Below are 15,827 nucleotides of genomic sequence, written 5' to 3' on the forward strand. Positions count from 1 at the left end.
TTGAACCCAGGAGGCGGAGGTTGTAGTGAGCCAAGATCATACCACTGCACTCTAGCCTGGGCAACAAGAGCAAAACTCCATCTCTAAATAAATAAATAAATATGACTTCCCTTTCTTTCTTCTGACACTAAAGTCTTTCCCTGGGGCATTGCCTCTACTGGAATTTGCACCATGGTCCTTTAAGGGGCCTCGTTGTTCTCAGGCTGCTCAGAGCAGATATGGCAGCCTTTGCCCAGGGCAGGGGCAGGTCAGTCGCTGTCTTAGCATTGGTGGGCACACCCGTAGGCAGCTGTAGAACACAGTATACTTCTACACCTGTTAAATCCACCAGAAACTTTTACCTTTATTTTCTCAATTTTTTGGACTTGAGTCTCACATCCATCTTTCAGACTCTTTTATGATAGCTTCTCCCCAAATGAGCATAGGGCAAGGGCAGATTGGCCCACGAGGAGAGGCCCAGCACAGGCTTTTCCTAATACCTTCCCAACTTTCTCCTCCTGTGCCAGCCAACCGGCCCTCAACAGGTGAAGCTTCAAGCATTTATTTCCCACTTCCAGGGAAAGCACAGTATTAATCATGGTTCTGAAACCGAAGTGCCTGGGTTCAAATTCAACTCCATCTCTCACTATCTCTGATATGACTTCAGCAAGTACTTAACCTTTCTTTGCTTTAGTTTCATCTTTTGTAAAATAGGGGTAAAATAAGACACATGGTAGGTACTCATAAAGTTTAGCTTTTACACATCAATGTAAAAACACAAAACTTTCTATTACATATATATATACACACACATACATATATACATATATATATAAATGCATTGTGAAAGTTATGGATGGATATATATAGAATGGTGTATATTTGTACTCTAAGGAGAATATGCAGGAGAACTTTTATCTGATACTTGTACCATTTTACAAGCATATATTATTTTTGTAATCTAAGCACACTTAAAAAACACACGGGTATGGTGAAGAAAAGGAAAGTGGGGGAGAAGAGGGCAAGGAAGCAGGAAAGGAGAGAGAGAAGAAGAGTAAAAATGGTTGCTTGAGGCGGAAACTAAGGGCTGGGCTGGATGACAAAGTCTTGATGGGTTAAGACATCCTGGCGATGGCGTTAGTGCCATTTGCAGAGTTCCCAGTGCCTTGGCTGGGAAACCTTTTTCCATACACATCTGTCAGCCCTGTATACATTTCCTTCATAGGTAGGGAGGAAAAGATAGAGTGATTAGCAAACACTTGGGGGAACTCAGTTCCACTGAATCAAGCGACCCTGAGTTAGAGGAGAAAATGGCGGCAGTTCCGAGCTCATTCACAGTAGGAGTGCTGCCCATGCTCCTGGGGCACTTTAGGGATTGAGGGGGCAGCTTTCCTGGACGTCAGGGAAATAGAGAAACACCATCTAGACAGTCCTAGGAATCTTCTACACCACGAGGTAGGAAATGCTTCCAGGAGACCTGGACATATTTCCTAAAGATGTCTAGACTACTTTGCCTAGAAGGACTGAAGGAAGGCTCTACCTCTTTTTGAATAATCTTTGAAACTACCTCAGTTTCTCCAATGTCTCAAGAGATAGAGGCTGAAACAAGCAAAGGTTTGTTTTACTACCTTCTGGGCAGGATCCCCATGGGACTATTCACTATTTTTCTCCATCCTAAAAACTCAGTACTGTGTATAGTAAAAAAAAAAAAAAAAAAAAAAAAAAAAAATCCATATCCTTTTATGGCAAAAGTTACATCATCACAACTCCTAGAGCAATGCTGTCCACTCCTTATATGTAGCCAAGATCTTCAATGAGCCAATCCACATTCCTGACTTTTTCAAAGGGTGAAAAACCTCTTGTTCCTAACTCCCCTCACATTATTTCTGACAGATAAAAAAGCTTATCACAGTTCACAAAATGCATGCTCCAAGAAGCTTGCATTTCTGAAAAACTACTTAATATATGGAACATATTCCATGAAAATTTATTTTCAAATTCCAAATGCTATATTGCTTCTATCCATAGCCAGGTGTCTATGGGGCCCCACCCAAAGATAGCAAATTATTTTTGCTAGTGACTGTAACAATATTTTCCCCCATTTTATTAATACCTCTGGCTAATAAAGTTCCTGCCTACCAAATATGTCCTTGTAATTCATTCTCAACACAGATGCAACCCCTCCCCACGACCCAACCTAATTCACCCAAAGGAACTAGGTAGATGTGCTCTGAAGGAAAATACCAAAAAGGCTCCTCAAGAAGGTAACTCACCTTTCTCGTGGCTGCTTGGCGGTGGGGGTGGGGAGGTGACTGGTTTGGATTTATCATAGTTGTTAAAGCTCTGGCTGCGTCGGTTGTTAGCAGTAGTTGACCCTCCACGTGTTTTGGCCTCGCTGCCTGCAGCGGATACCCTCGCGGTAGGACCTGGAAGTCTAAAATGCAAAAGCAACAGGATAATGCATTCAGTCTCAGGAGAATAACAGTGTGTGGGAAGAAGGAACTGCAACCATGCAGGAGGTAAAAGAAACTATCCAAGACATTGTGTGGAGATTTGCCAATCACAGAATTTGGTGGAACCATTACAAACATGTAGGCAAGTAATGACCCAAGCAAAGTCCAACAGCAAAACGTGAAGTTTTCCTTTGAGCAGAGAGAAAAATTTTGATGAAGAAATATGTTTCTGGATTAAAAATACAAAGTTCAACATGGCAAAACCCCATCTCTGCTAAAAATGCAAAAATTAGCCAGGCATGGTGGTGGGCACCTGTAATCCCAGCTACCTGGGAAGCTGAGACAGGAGAAACACTTGAACCTGGGAGGCAGAGGTCGCAGTGAGCTAAGATCACGCCATTGCACTCCAGCCTGGGTGACAGAGTGAGACCCCGACTCAAAACAAAACAAAAACAAAGTTCATTTTTTTTTACCTCTGGGATAAGTATTTTTACTTTTTAATAGGGTCAAGCTAGTTATTTCTAATTCTATCAAGCATGGAACATAAAGGCCTCAGAGGATTCTAAACTGATAACCTTGTGTGTGCATCTCTTCTGATAGGTATAAAAACTGTTTGCCATAATCTGGGGTTGTAAGTATCAAGAAAAGGACAATTTATAGTGGTGAGAAGGTGAATTACTACCACTCAGAATCCAACATATTTGCAATGAAAACTTAAGGTTGGTTGGAAACACTTGCCCACACATACATTTCCCTTCAACACCTGATGACCTGTCTCCAAAGGCATTATTTTGAGGCTGAAGTACAACTTATCTGCACAGTAGATGGATAACATCATATATTCTTCCTGTAAAACTGGCAGGAATTTGTTAGCCTAAAGACAAACACACACTCTCCCTTTAAATAAAACACCTCATTTTGGGTGGTTTGGGAAATAAAGTCACCATCCATAATGAGTCTAAAGATATTATGGCCCATTCACCAAAGAGTTAATGGTAAGACTCCTCAAATCAGAATTTTGGTCCAGGGAATTACTAAGCAGGCTATTTCCAATAATTAAAGTTGAAAGATGAATAAATGATGAAGTGTTTAGTTATATCTTTCAGCTGAAATCCACTTAGCTGTGTTTAAAAGCCACTGGAACCTCAGCTGACTAGCATTAGATCTAGTGATAAGTCTGAATTTTCAAGTCATAAAACTTTCAGCCTTCTCTTTCCATGCAAATCTGTAAGCACCAAAGAAGTCTACAGTCTGGAAGCATTTTAGATATAAGCAGGCAATCACTTTAAACTTTTTCTTGTTGGCTGGGCAAGAAAGATGGTTGTAGAGTAAACAGAGAACATGAGCTGGTGTGAGGGGACTGTAAAATTTATGTAGTTAAAAAGAAGCTGGCCCAATTCCCTGACTGGGAGCTGGGAGAGAAGGAAGGGGGTTAGCTCTTCCCCCAACAAGTTGCAGTGAGAATTACTTTCTACTGTGCTGCGAGGATTTGTCCCTTGGTTAATTTACCTCATCTTGTTTGGAGAGGACATTCACTCCACAAAGACAGGCATAGAACGGAGTACAAAATATTAGCAGTGCCAGTGCCTGTGTTTGGGGACCAGATGTGGCTAGCACATCTGGCCAAGGAGGTCCAGCAGTGGGATCTTAGTAGCTCTTGGTTCTGCTTCCAATGCAAACAACGTTCTGCAAGTCCTTCAAGTCAGTGTTATCTGATTACTCACATCCAATGGAAGAGCTTCTGCAGGTGAAGATCTGGACTTCCCTTGGGCTGGATTTTTTAAACCAGACAGAGTCTTTGGGAATCATTATGCCCACAGATAGGCCTAGAAAAGGATTATGGACTTGTTCCAAGATGATGTCACAGCAATGGTATTAAGTGGTGTAGGGGAACACAGGTCACAGTATTCTACCACAGTGTGGAATTTGCAAAGAGCAGGGAAGCAAAAAGCAATGAAGAGGGAAAAGATGCATTCTTTCAGAGTTGCTGGAGAGCCCCTGCTGTGCTGACCCTAGGCTGAACCACAGCAGATTTTTAGGACAGGATAAGGACTTTATAGAGGCAAGCAATCAAAGCATAGGATGGGAAAGATACAACCTTAATTCAGGTAGGCAGTCTGGTCCTCTGTGAGGCAGCATGGTGTAATGGATAGAATACAGGTTTTTCCATACACAAGACATTGGAGCAGTCTCATAACTTCTCTGAGATTCAAATTCCTTACCTGTAACTTTGGAATAATGATGACTAATGATTTACAGTTATACCCAATAGTTAACAGTTACACCATTGGGTATAGCTGTAAATCTGAAATGGCTTAATATCCAGCCACCGTATGTTGGTTTCCTTTCTCGTCTTCTCCAGTGAACACAGGTTCATGAAGGGATTGGACACTGGCATAAAAGAAACATGCTATGGCACAAGAAATAATTGGATAAATCAAGAAGAAAATAGATGAGTCTAGGTTAAAATATCAGAGAGAACTGGACAAAAATCAATACCCAAGAGTCTGAGATGAACATTTTCAAAGAGGCAAGATAGGCTTTGGCAAGCAGGGCTCATCATTTCCCTAGGAACATTCCAGAAGAGAAACCACTCAATCCAAGTATCCGTGGCTGACTGAGATCTTATACTTGGGGTATCTGTGGGCTCCACTCTTTGGAATGAAACATCCCTGGTTTTGGATTAACTAAGACAGTTCTGGGTTTTCCTTGGGTTGTCATGGTCAGATTCTTTTCACTGAGTCAGTGGCTAGCTACTCTTTTGATGGGAGCAGCACATCGTTCAAATGGCTGCAGCATTGTGCCAAGCCTTTTGGGACATGGAGAAGGAGTTCTTGAGGACTGTGAGGATAGTGGACATGGCAAAGGGCGAATGGTTTGCATATAGCTGTCAAAAGCCACCAGAAAGCTCAAGCCAGCTCCTGTCCACCCCTGACCAATATAGCCTCTATACCCTAGTGAGGACAGCTCCCTGAACTTGACCAAATCAGAAAACTGGATGGAGATTATGTACTTTTTCCCACCATTCAGAGAGAATCTATGTTGACTCTGTAGTTTAACACTTAGGTTCTGTTGTAAATGGGCTCAGATCGTTGCTTGATCCAAAGTAAGCCCCCTCTGTCTGACATTTTCAGCAAAATTTGGTTCACAAACAAAGGCCATAATGACTGTGTGGTAGGTGGGAAGAAAGAAAAAAAGCTAAGCCCGGACTTGCCCAGGAGGGAACCAAAACATCTCTTGGGATGATGAGTCCATCCACAAACTGAACTAATTCAGACTGAACTTTTAAGTACCAGAGTTCAAGTGCAGGATTTCAAAGCCAAAGGTGACCACAAGAACCTGAGACACCTGAGCAAACCTGGGAGGCCACTGGACTTTCTACAAACTGAAAGAGGCAGAGCTAGAATGCTCAATCTTACCCGGATCTCAAGGGGCTTGTCGACCCCAGCTGACATCTAGATTACACATGTATTGGTAAAATACGTGAAGTTCAGAAGGTATTCAGAGAAGGAAATGAAGATCTCGGAGGTTGGTGAGATGAACAGGAAAGGTAGTGCGTAAAAGACCCCAGAGCAAGTCCGGCACGCTGAATGGGAATGTGAGTAGAGATGGGAAAGCAGGGGGCAGAGCATGCCACTCTGAGGCAAAGCCTGTAGAAAGCACAGGGGAAAGAAAGAGCTGGTGTGTGCTGGGACTCGGGGGACAGAGTGGGAGGAAATGAGGCTAGAGAAGCAATCAGAGCAGGGGAGGGAAGACCTTGTATGCTACACTATGGAGCTTGGACTTGGTCCTGCCCTCCAGGGATATGGTGTTAATTAAGGAGGCTGAGAGCACAGGTAGAGGTGAAAAGCAGAATATCTTCTAGTTTACCAGTGGTGCAGAGCCGAGGCTAACATTTTGAGATTCATTATTGTTAACATCCTTGTGTATCATGGGAATGTCTATCAACCTCCAGTCTGGAAGCATCTGCCATCTGGAGCATTAGAATCCCTGTTTGCTGAAGAGCTAGGTCTTGGCTCCTGTGGAACAGCTGCAGGTATCACAACAGATGCTGCCTACTGGGCCTGCCTCACTGGGGCAGCGTGGTGAGAGGGGAGCGTGGCAGGTCAACCCTGCATCCCTTAAGCACCAGAAAGTCCCAACAGCTCCTTCCCAAGAGGAACCTGACCTCTCATAATCACTCTATGTCCAAACACAATTACAAATAACAGAGAACACAGACGGGTCCTTTGAAACATATACATGTTGAGTTTTTAAAATATTAAGCTTAAGGGAAGTGGTGTAAGAGGTGGGGGAACAATCCTGCTGTTGTTAGAGCCATGTTCAATTTCTCCAACTTGTGCAGAGCCAATTAAGCAGAGCAGTAAAACTGTAATTCCCAGCACATAACCTACGAGTGCATCCCGGCTCCTCTGCTCCACGCGACGTATGTGCCGATGGCAAAAAAAAAAAAAAACAGTTCTTCCCCCCAAAAACCACTTCAGAGGCTGGGAGCAGAGGATCGCCCCTCCCAGGAAGCATGGCAGCTTCCTGTGTGCACATGCTGGGGTTTGGGGGCGGGGGAGGTGCGGTCATAATCAGAGATGCTTTTTGCCAGGCGAGATGATTACATACTAAATCTCTCATTTCCATGGCATCTGCTTTTCAGCCCAGCAGCTGGGCAGAGAGGACCAAACTACTAACCCCACTGCCTCTTTTCCACAAGATAGTTGCATACAGATCAATTCTGTGGGACTTTCTAGAGGCAGCCTGGTTGCCTTACCTGACCCAGATGAACCCAAAATACCAACACTGCCATATCTGAACTGATTATATGTCAGGACTAAGGAAATACTTTATTAATTTATATTTATAATTATTCATTAAATGACTTTTTTAAGCCTCACAATGCTGTGAGCAAGGCAAGACTACCCCATTTGACCAATAAGGAAACCCAGGCTCATAGAGATCAAATCATTTGCCCAGGTAACACCATCAGTAAGTGGTAAGGATGGGCCTTCGCTTAGGTTTAACTGCACCTCATATCCACTATATTTCTCTGCTTCCTGCAGGTAAAATAAGCCTCCCTGGGCTCACCAGGGAGGCCGGGGGGCAATAAGAGTGGTCAAAGGCAGAAGTCCATGGAGAGCTTTCACCCTTATATCAATTCCCTCCATACGCCCCTCCCCACATCCAGATTCAAAGGTGAGGCTTCCCATTCTTCTCAATACCCCTGGTGCCCACCAAAGTGTTGAGTTCTGGCAGGTGTTCCATCAATGCTTGGTCTCCAACAAGAGACCTATTTCCAGAGCTCCAGGGGAGGTGGCCTACTCTGCCAGAAGGGGTAGGACTGCTTCTTTTGGCAACCAAACTTTACTGCTGTGCTTAGTGGTGCTTGATCAGCTAAAATTCTTCACAGGATCCTGCTCAAGGCTGGGGGTGGGAAAAGGGGGGTGTAGAGAAGGCAAGGAAGAGCCTTCAAAGGCTTCATTTGAAACAAAGAAGCATCCCTTCATTGGCCTCAGCAGAGACAAAAACGTATCTCAAAGAAACTCTACATGGGGGACATGACACTAAGGGAAAGCCAGATCTTGGCTTAGGGTAAACCCAGCACTGTGCCCAACCCAGCCTCAGGACAGGGTTGACACACCCTCATCTTCCAGTGCTTCCTCTCTTCCCCCTGCCTCCTTCCATCATCTGGAACTGATAACAAATTATTCACGGGATGGGCATGTGCTTCCAATTAGATATTTCCCCAGCTAGCTCCTGTTTTCTTTATCTTGCAGGACTGAGCACATCGTGGGAAAAGGCACTAAATTTCAGGTTTCCTCCCAGTTCATCCCTCCCCTTTCCTTTCCTATGTATGTGCATTTGTGTGACATTCAACTTAACTGAGAAAGGACCAGTTTGCCACAGCAGTGGGTGTCCACTCTGACTTGGGCCTGGTGTTGTTAGGGAAAGCAGCCACTTTCTGCATGGCTACCAGAAGCGGTGACAAACTTGGGTTCCCTACTGTCCTCCTCCACCGAGTCTGGGTAACATGCGGACTTGCTCTATGGAGAAGCACACTGCCATTCGGTTTCTCCCCTCACCAGCCAGGCAGAGCCTGACCTGGGTCTCCCCAAGTGTAAGCACTTTAGAAAACCAAACTCTAGGCTCGGCAGCTCAGTGGCTCACACCTGTAATCCCAGCGCCCTGGGAGGCCAAGGTGAGAGGATTGCTTGAGCCCAGGAGTTGGAGACTAGCCTGGGTAACATTGAGAGACCCCACCTTTACAAAAAAAAAAATTAGCTGGGTGTGGAGGCATGTGCCTGTAGTCCTAGCTATGTGGGAGGATTGCTTGAGCCCAGGAAATCAAGGCCGCAGGGAGCCATGATAGCGCCACTGCACTCCAGCCTGGGTGACAGAGTGAGCAAGATCCTGTCTAAAAAAAAAAAAAAGAAAAGTAAACTCTGGCTAGGAAAGGCACCTAGAGGCTAACACACTGGGGCAGCAAGTGAGCAGTTATTTAGTATGTATTTGTGATAAATGAAGACAGACATGAGTATGGATTTCCCTTTCCATACTCAATAAGAATATGGAATTCAATGAAATATAAGAATAAGAATTCAATAAGAATTCAATAAGAATTCAATGAGAATTCAATAAGAATTCAATGAAAAATAAATACCAGTCATAATAAGGAGGAGATTCTACCCCAGCAGCAATTTCTGTTAGGATGCCACAAGGGCAGTGTGAGAGAAAAAGCCAAGAGTAGTGGTTGAAACATAAGATTTTAAAAAGCAGCCTCAACAACCACAGAGATACCAGAATTGAAGGAGGGGGAAGAGAGTGTAGCACTGTGGTTATAGTGAGGGTTCTGAGTCAGACCACCTGTGTTCAAATCCTGGTTCGTCCATTTTTTATGTGTGTGGCCTTGGGCACAATGATGTAACTTCCTAAATTTTAGTTTCCTCATCTGTGAAATGGGGACAATAATATGACCTACCTCATGAAGCCTGGCATGAGGATGATATAAGATGACACATTTGAACTGGTGCATTCAATAAATGTTAGCTGTTGATACCTTGAAAATAACAGTAGAAGCAATGATGCAACGTGCTATAACTGGCTTTTCCCATACCATAGGATGGGTCCTCATAGGAGGCAGCAGACAGGTTAAAGTCTGAATTAAGAGAACTAGCTCATGAGCAAGCCTATTTTTTATTTTCAGGGAACCGAGGCGGTCTCCATGGCACCTAAGAGCATCCAGAAACAAAGATGAGACATAGCTGCCTTGCTGTTTTGTCTCTGCCCAATATGGATTCATGCTCAAGTCTTTATAACTCAAGAGAAAACCAAACCCACATTAGTAATTTTAACAACAACAACAACAACAACACAAAGCACAACACACATAAATGAGATGCAGGTGAGGTGAGATTAGGGCCAGGACGAAGCAGGAAGCAAACGCATCATAAAACCACTATAAAAACTATGTAGAAACTCACCTTTACCTAAATCAGAATGGATTCTGATGACAAAGCAGTCAAAGCCGAAAGTCAAGAAAATGCGAAACATCATGTACACCTCAATCTCACTTACACTCTGTCACTCCCCCCATACACACTTGCAACAATCCCATGGCCACTTTCAAAGCTCTGCACCACGGGACCATTAGCCAAAGCACGTTTAGTTTTCTTGAACTGCAAACATGAAACGAGGAGAGGACCAAAGGCAAACTCAGCCAGAGCAGAGGGAACAATGGAACAGTGGGTTGGGATTAAACCATGCTTTGCAGGACACAGAAAGTCTAACCTAGAGATCTTTTTCTGACCCAGAGTGAAGCGGATGATTTTGCTTTGAGATGAGTCCTTGGATGATGCACTGCATGATAGGAAAGAAAAAAGTGGAAGAGCTGAGTGAGGAGAGAGAAGATACATTAGACACACAAATCCTAAGAGTCTTCTGACAATGGGGATGTTGCTGTTTCTTTCCCCCTGCCCACTGTTTTCTATGACACACAGCTTTCTTTCTAGGTCTCAGTTTACTGATTTGATAGATTTCCAATGTGAAGAAACTGCTTTTAAGATTATCTAAGAATGCTTGTGTGTATGTATCCATGTGTGTGTTTCTTTAAACATCAAATGTCTTTCTTGCCTTAAGGCCTTATTCTCAAAATATGGGGTCCCTAACAAGTAAACAAACTTTATGTCTTTCTAAAGTATTGAGATGTTTCTATTTCACATGCTTGTTCTACCGGGGTGCTTTTCAGATGAATGTCCTCGGTATCCCATAAAGGTGACCCAAAACAAGATGTTTGCAAATCTATACCCAGATGTTGCTGGCCTTGGGAATTTTTGCTTTTAATGCTACAGAAATGACCATTTAATGCTTGTTAAACTCACTAAATTCTGTTTTTCTTGTACTATAAATTGGTACATATAAAGAATTTTAGTTAGGCTTAATAAAAGAAAAAGTTAAACTTATTTACTGCTTTCTGAAAGATAGAAATATTTATCTTTCTTGCATCCATACATCCTGTACTATGTTCATGAAAGGATCTGAGGTAAGAAATAATTTATTGGTTTTACTAGTCTTAGGCAGTGAAGAGACAGAGGAGAATAGAGAAAAATATAAAGTCATTTTCTGGATTATTCCTTAACAACTGAATACTGATGATCTGTGTAGACACAGATGGAGAAAAAAAAGCAAGTCCTGGAGACTATGCTCCTCTCCTGAACTCTAGACCAGTGGAGAATTTCACAGGGTGAAATGTGGATTAAGTTCTTGGCCACCATGTCAGTTATGAGATGAGCTAAGGGGAAGAAGCAAAGTGAGCCTCTACAAGGCTGTCATGGCAGATTTGCTCTGATTCCTTCATGCCAATGGAGCAAAGAAATTCTCAGATTTTCTTTGCCAACTTCCATAGCTCCTTTACTAGCAAACTTCATGGAAAGTTGTCCAAGCTTCAGTATTTGCTATCCCCCAGGGGTGCTGAACCTAGATAGCTTCAAAATAGTTTTTAGGCAGAGTTCTAACGGAAAAACAAAACAAACCTGGCATGTGGAGGGTTTGCATCAACATTTGACATTAATAATCAAGGGTACAAACCACTGCCCTTGGAATTTTGGTTATCAAAGATAGAATTTGGAGATGGAGCCACTGATGTAATTTTATCATTCTTAAATTTATAGCCAGAGTGTTAGCATGGGATAGCATATCCCTAGACCTTGAGAACAAGATTATCCTTTGGAAATGCAATTAGAAAGTATCAGGATATAGCGAATAAAACCAGTCTTCTGCAGAAGTAACCCAACCTGGGCAAGATAAAGGGGTGAGGACATACAGCAACTCCAAAGCCCAGGCCACGTCACCACTGTAGGGTCAGGGGGCCATGATGGCAGGACACTTTGTAGCTGGAATAAATGAATGTAAAAACCTGACTCAAGTAAGTTTGGCTCTTCTTTAGGTAAAGCACTCATTAGTAGTAGGATGTTTTGGCTTACTGGGAGATGGGTGCTCTGACTGGAATATCTGGTTATTTTAAGAAAACAAACGCCTACCGTGGAAATGGATGCCTCAGGTTAGCAAAGCTCAGTGACACAAGCCAGTATTTCTCAATGCATGTTCCTTGGAACCCTATGCAGTGAGATGCTCTACAAAATAAGAAGAGTGATGTGGCCAAGTCTGTAGAATGCTCCTTTCTGTGTCACCACCTGTCTGAACATTCATAATGCATACCTGCTCTCCTGGACTTTCTCATCTCAAAGAATAATACCACCACTTACTTAACTGTTCAAACCAGGAATCTAGGCTTTATCTGTGATTCCTCTCTTTCCATTACTCCCAAGAGTTAATCTACTTGCAGGCCTCTTGGCTCAACCCCCTAAGGATTCAGAATTGGTCCATCTCCATTTCTGCTTCTGTTACCTTGGCCCAACTCATCTATAGGATTGCAAAGTCCTCTCAACTGAGGTCCTTCCTTCCATTCTTGCTCCTCCACAATCTCATTCTCCAAAGAGAAGCAAAGGTGGATTTTTTGACCTGCCAATCAGATCCAGTCTTTCTACTACTTTAAGACTTTCCCATGGCTTCCTGTCACCCTTAGAATGGAGTCCAAACCCTATCCAGTTTAACTGGTACTCTATGACGGGGCCTGAGTGCCACAGCAATGTGCAACTCCAGGGACCACAGGTCACACTGTCATCCACATAAATGGTAACAGCCCTCTCTCCTTCCAAACTACCTTATCACTGGTCCCTCTCCTCCCCTACTAAGCTGTAATAACCTTGTTTATGCTCTTCCAACACACCAAGCTTACCCTTCATGTCCTGAGAGAGACCTTTTTATCAACCAAACCTAAATTAGCAACCCAGCCCCTCTGAATCCCATCATCTTATTATAATACTCACCACTATCTGATAGTTCCCTTTCCTGTTCATGTGCTTGTTTGCCTGCCTCCTCCAGGAGCATAGGAGAGAAGGCACCTTGGCAATCTCATTCATTCTTGACTCCCAAGTGCCTAGAACAGTGTCTGGCACGTGGGAGGCTTAATACCAGTTAAATAAACAAATGCATATTGACAGGTTCAAGGATCTCAGTAGACCTACAATGACAGCCATATAACAATCTAACCCAAATTATCTCCCAATATTTTCCCCCCACAGAACTGCAATATGACCCAAGTTAACATCCCAGGGAATAAGCACTCGGCAGAATGCAGTCTGGGAAATGACACCCTGATCATTTAAATAATCCATGTCCATCAGGGAAGCTCTGACTGGGAGTGACTCCCACTCAGGCAGTTCTCCAGGGAAAGGGTTCGGCAACTGGCTGATAGGCTGTCTGTTCCTCATTGCTAGTCCAGGCATCTCTCCCACCCCACAAATTTCCATAATGCAAACTGGATGTAATTAGATAATTAATTATGGGACCTGATTTACATTACACCCATCAGTGCATTACATTTAACACCATCACAACTGGGAAATAGCACTTCTCATGGGAAAAAAAGAAGGCTGTAACTGTCTATAAGGCAGCAGCTGTGTTTGAGCGGCTTTGTGCTCTGCCCAACTACAATGGGTAATAAAAGGTATATCAAGGTGTGTGAGAAGCCTTATGATTATTAATGCTGGTGCTTTGGGGGAATGAAAAGAAAAGGCCATTCCTCTTCAGCACACATTGGATGAAATCAAGCAATCAATCTGATCAGTGACATTTACGGTTTATAGCTGAAGTCTTGTGGCTTAAAAGAAAACAGTATGAACTTTTCTGTAGAACTTGACCTTGAGTCAAAAACTCTCTAGTTCCTAAAGTCTTCTTTTTTTTTTTCTGCCATTAAGACAAAAGTTTTACAGGGTGACGTTATTTCCATTGTAGCACAGTAGATGGTAACTACAGTGGCAATTGGCTTGTACCTGGTGAGTATAACTGGCAAACGTCAGTCCCCCTGGGAACAAAATCGAGGCCCTAACCCTGCAGATCACTCCTGCATTGTGGGACTCTCCCCATCGCAGTTCAACACAACACAGTCACATTTAATGGTAACTGCTCCCATTAGGCGATGCTGCCCCGCTCAGGAATGGCTGCCTCCTTCCGTTGCCACCTTTCTTTGGTGCCCTCTATATTTCTGTTCTGGCAAAGCAGAGGCATCCACTGGAATAGAACTTTTACCTCCACTAAGTAAAACTACTCTCATGTATAACACTGAACATTCAGCTTGTAGGGAGACACACAAAAGGTGTTTGAAGTCTATTTTAGGGGCTGTTTATTGCCTACAAGCATGTGTGTAATAGGCCGGAGTAATAGCAGGAGCAGGTAATTAGCTTTGGCTGCTGGCAATTCTGACCTATAAAAGTATACATCTCTGCCAGACACAAGAAGAGCTCCTCACTGCATCCATTTCAAGGCCATACTAATTTCCCACTAACCACCAGTAGCTCTCAGCATTGAAGAAGCACAAATGAAAAAGCCATACAGGATAGCCTAGAGATTGGTTGGCGTGGAGGAAGGTGCCTGAAAAACAGAACCATCAGTTGGCAAGGAGCCCCCACCTGGACTGCATTTCAGCTTGTGCTTTTGACTGCTGATGTGGTGCTGGCTGGTGAGGCTGGCACAGGGCTTGGGGAGTGGCTGGCACCTGCTGCTGAGGGGTGCCAGCCTGGCACTGGGAGGGGGCCCCGGCCACCTGGGATACGGCAGGCGGCAGAGGTGAGGAGAGGTGCTGCTTCTGGGGCTGCTGCTGCTGCTGCTTGTATCGGGAGAGGCTGAAGAAGAGGCCTAGAATGGCCTTGAGGTTTCCATTCCTGATCTCTGCAAGACAATAAACAGACTCTTGTCAGATGGGGAGCTCTTCTTCCCGTTCAATGGGCTGTTTCAGCCGGCATGTGAGTTTGATTTCTTTAGGATATGACAGGCTTCCTGAACATTCATTGGTATCACAGTCAATTAAAATCAGGCCTATACCACAAAGAAATTAGCTTATTCTCGCCATTAGGATTACAGTGGATACAGGAGGCAAGTTGCAACTGGATGTCTGGTAGGTGCCAAGAGGAAATTCTCAGTAAGGACACCAATGAAAAAGCAAGCGTCTCGAGCAAGACCGTGCTTGTTCTACAAGCAGGGGATGGAGGAACTCTGGCACTGGGGGAAGCTCATGGGTCTTCACAGTGCACTTGGCTTCTGCCAAGTCCATGTTCTAAGCTTCAAGCCACAGTGAGTGTGCCAAGTGGCTGCTGTCCCACTCCATGATCTGTGCTCTGCTTTCCCCAGTCGTCCTACTCTCAAATACATGGCTCTGTGTCCCCCATCTGCTGAACAGATAACTGTAATTTGGGGTGGGTATAGGATAGGCTAGAAGGACTTGCTTCCATAATGGACTCATACAAAATATTCCCTACATTAAAAGAAATTAGAACAGAGTGGGAATAAATTTTTGTTTTTATTCCAGACAGTATTTTTCAATGGTGAAATGCATTTGCCTCAAAGCATGCATAAAGAGTTGCAGAGGAGAATAAAATAATTATTCACAGGCAAAGGCTATGGCTCACGAGGGGCTTTTCCTTGGAAGATCCCTCCTTTCTATGCAGTTAACACTAGATGCAGATGGCCAGAGTCTGAGCAGACCCTGAGAATGAAGTTCTGGGGCCGCTGAGCATAAGGGACAGAGGAAAGGGAACCTTGGGGGCAAACTTACTCAACACTCTCTGCTTTCCTGTCATCCTCGGATGGGTTTTTCTTAACTGGCAAGGGGGGAAAGACAGACATGAAGCAAGAAAGCTTCAAAGGCCTTGTTAGAGGCGTAGGTAATGCACACTTACAGGTTAGCCCTGGGCTGGGAAAGCAGCTGCTAGTGAAGGAACAAGAGTTTCCTCCAAGGCTTAGTTGAGGGGCAGAAAGTATGAATGGAGTCCTTTCAGAAGCAAACTCCATTCC

The 15,827-nt window shown here is 43.9% G+C and overlaps 1 protein-coding gene across 9 annotated transcripts in view; it reads right to left on the minus strand.

Annotated features, from left to right (window-relative positions):
- NAV2 (neuron navigator 2) overlaps positions 1-15,827 on the minus strand; it is a 779,302-nt gene that overhangs the window by 232,212 nt on the left and 531,263 nt on the right. For 5 of the 9 annotated variants that reach the window (XM_063671085.1, XM_063671084.1, XM_054438543.2 and 2 more), the window contains 2 exons: positions 14,447-14,705; positions 2,253-2,413 (listed from right to left, as the gene is read on the minus strand). In XM_063671085.1, coding sequence (XP_063527155.1) covers positions 2,253-2,413; positions 14,447-14,705 — 420 coding nt within the window. Of the gene's footprint in view, positions 1-2,252; positions 2,414-10,208; positions 10,278-14,446; positions 14,706-15,827 lie in introns of all 9 variants that reach the window. The other 4 variants (XM_063671080.1, XM_063671089.1, XM_063671082.1 and 1 more) reach the window with 1 other exon arrangement.

Source organism: Pongo pygmaeus, chromosome 9, assembly GCF_028885625.2.
Source record: "Pongo pygmaeus isolate AG05252 chromosome 9, NHGRI_mPonPyg2-v2.0_pri, whole genome shotgun sequence".
Classification (NCBI taxonomy): domain Eukaryota; kingdom Metazoa; phylum Chordata; class Mammalia; order Primates; family Hominidae; genus Pongo; species Pongo pygmaeus.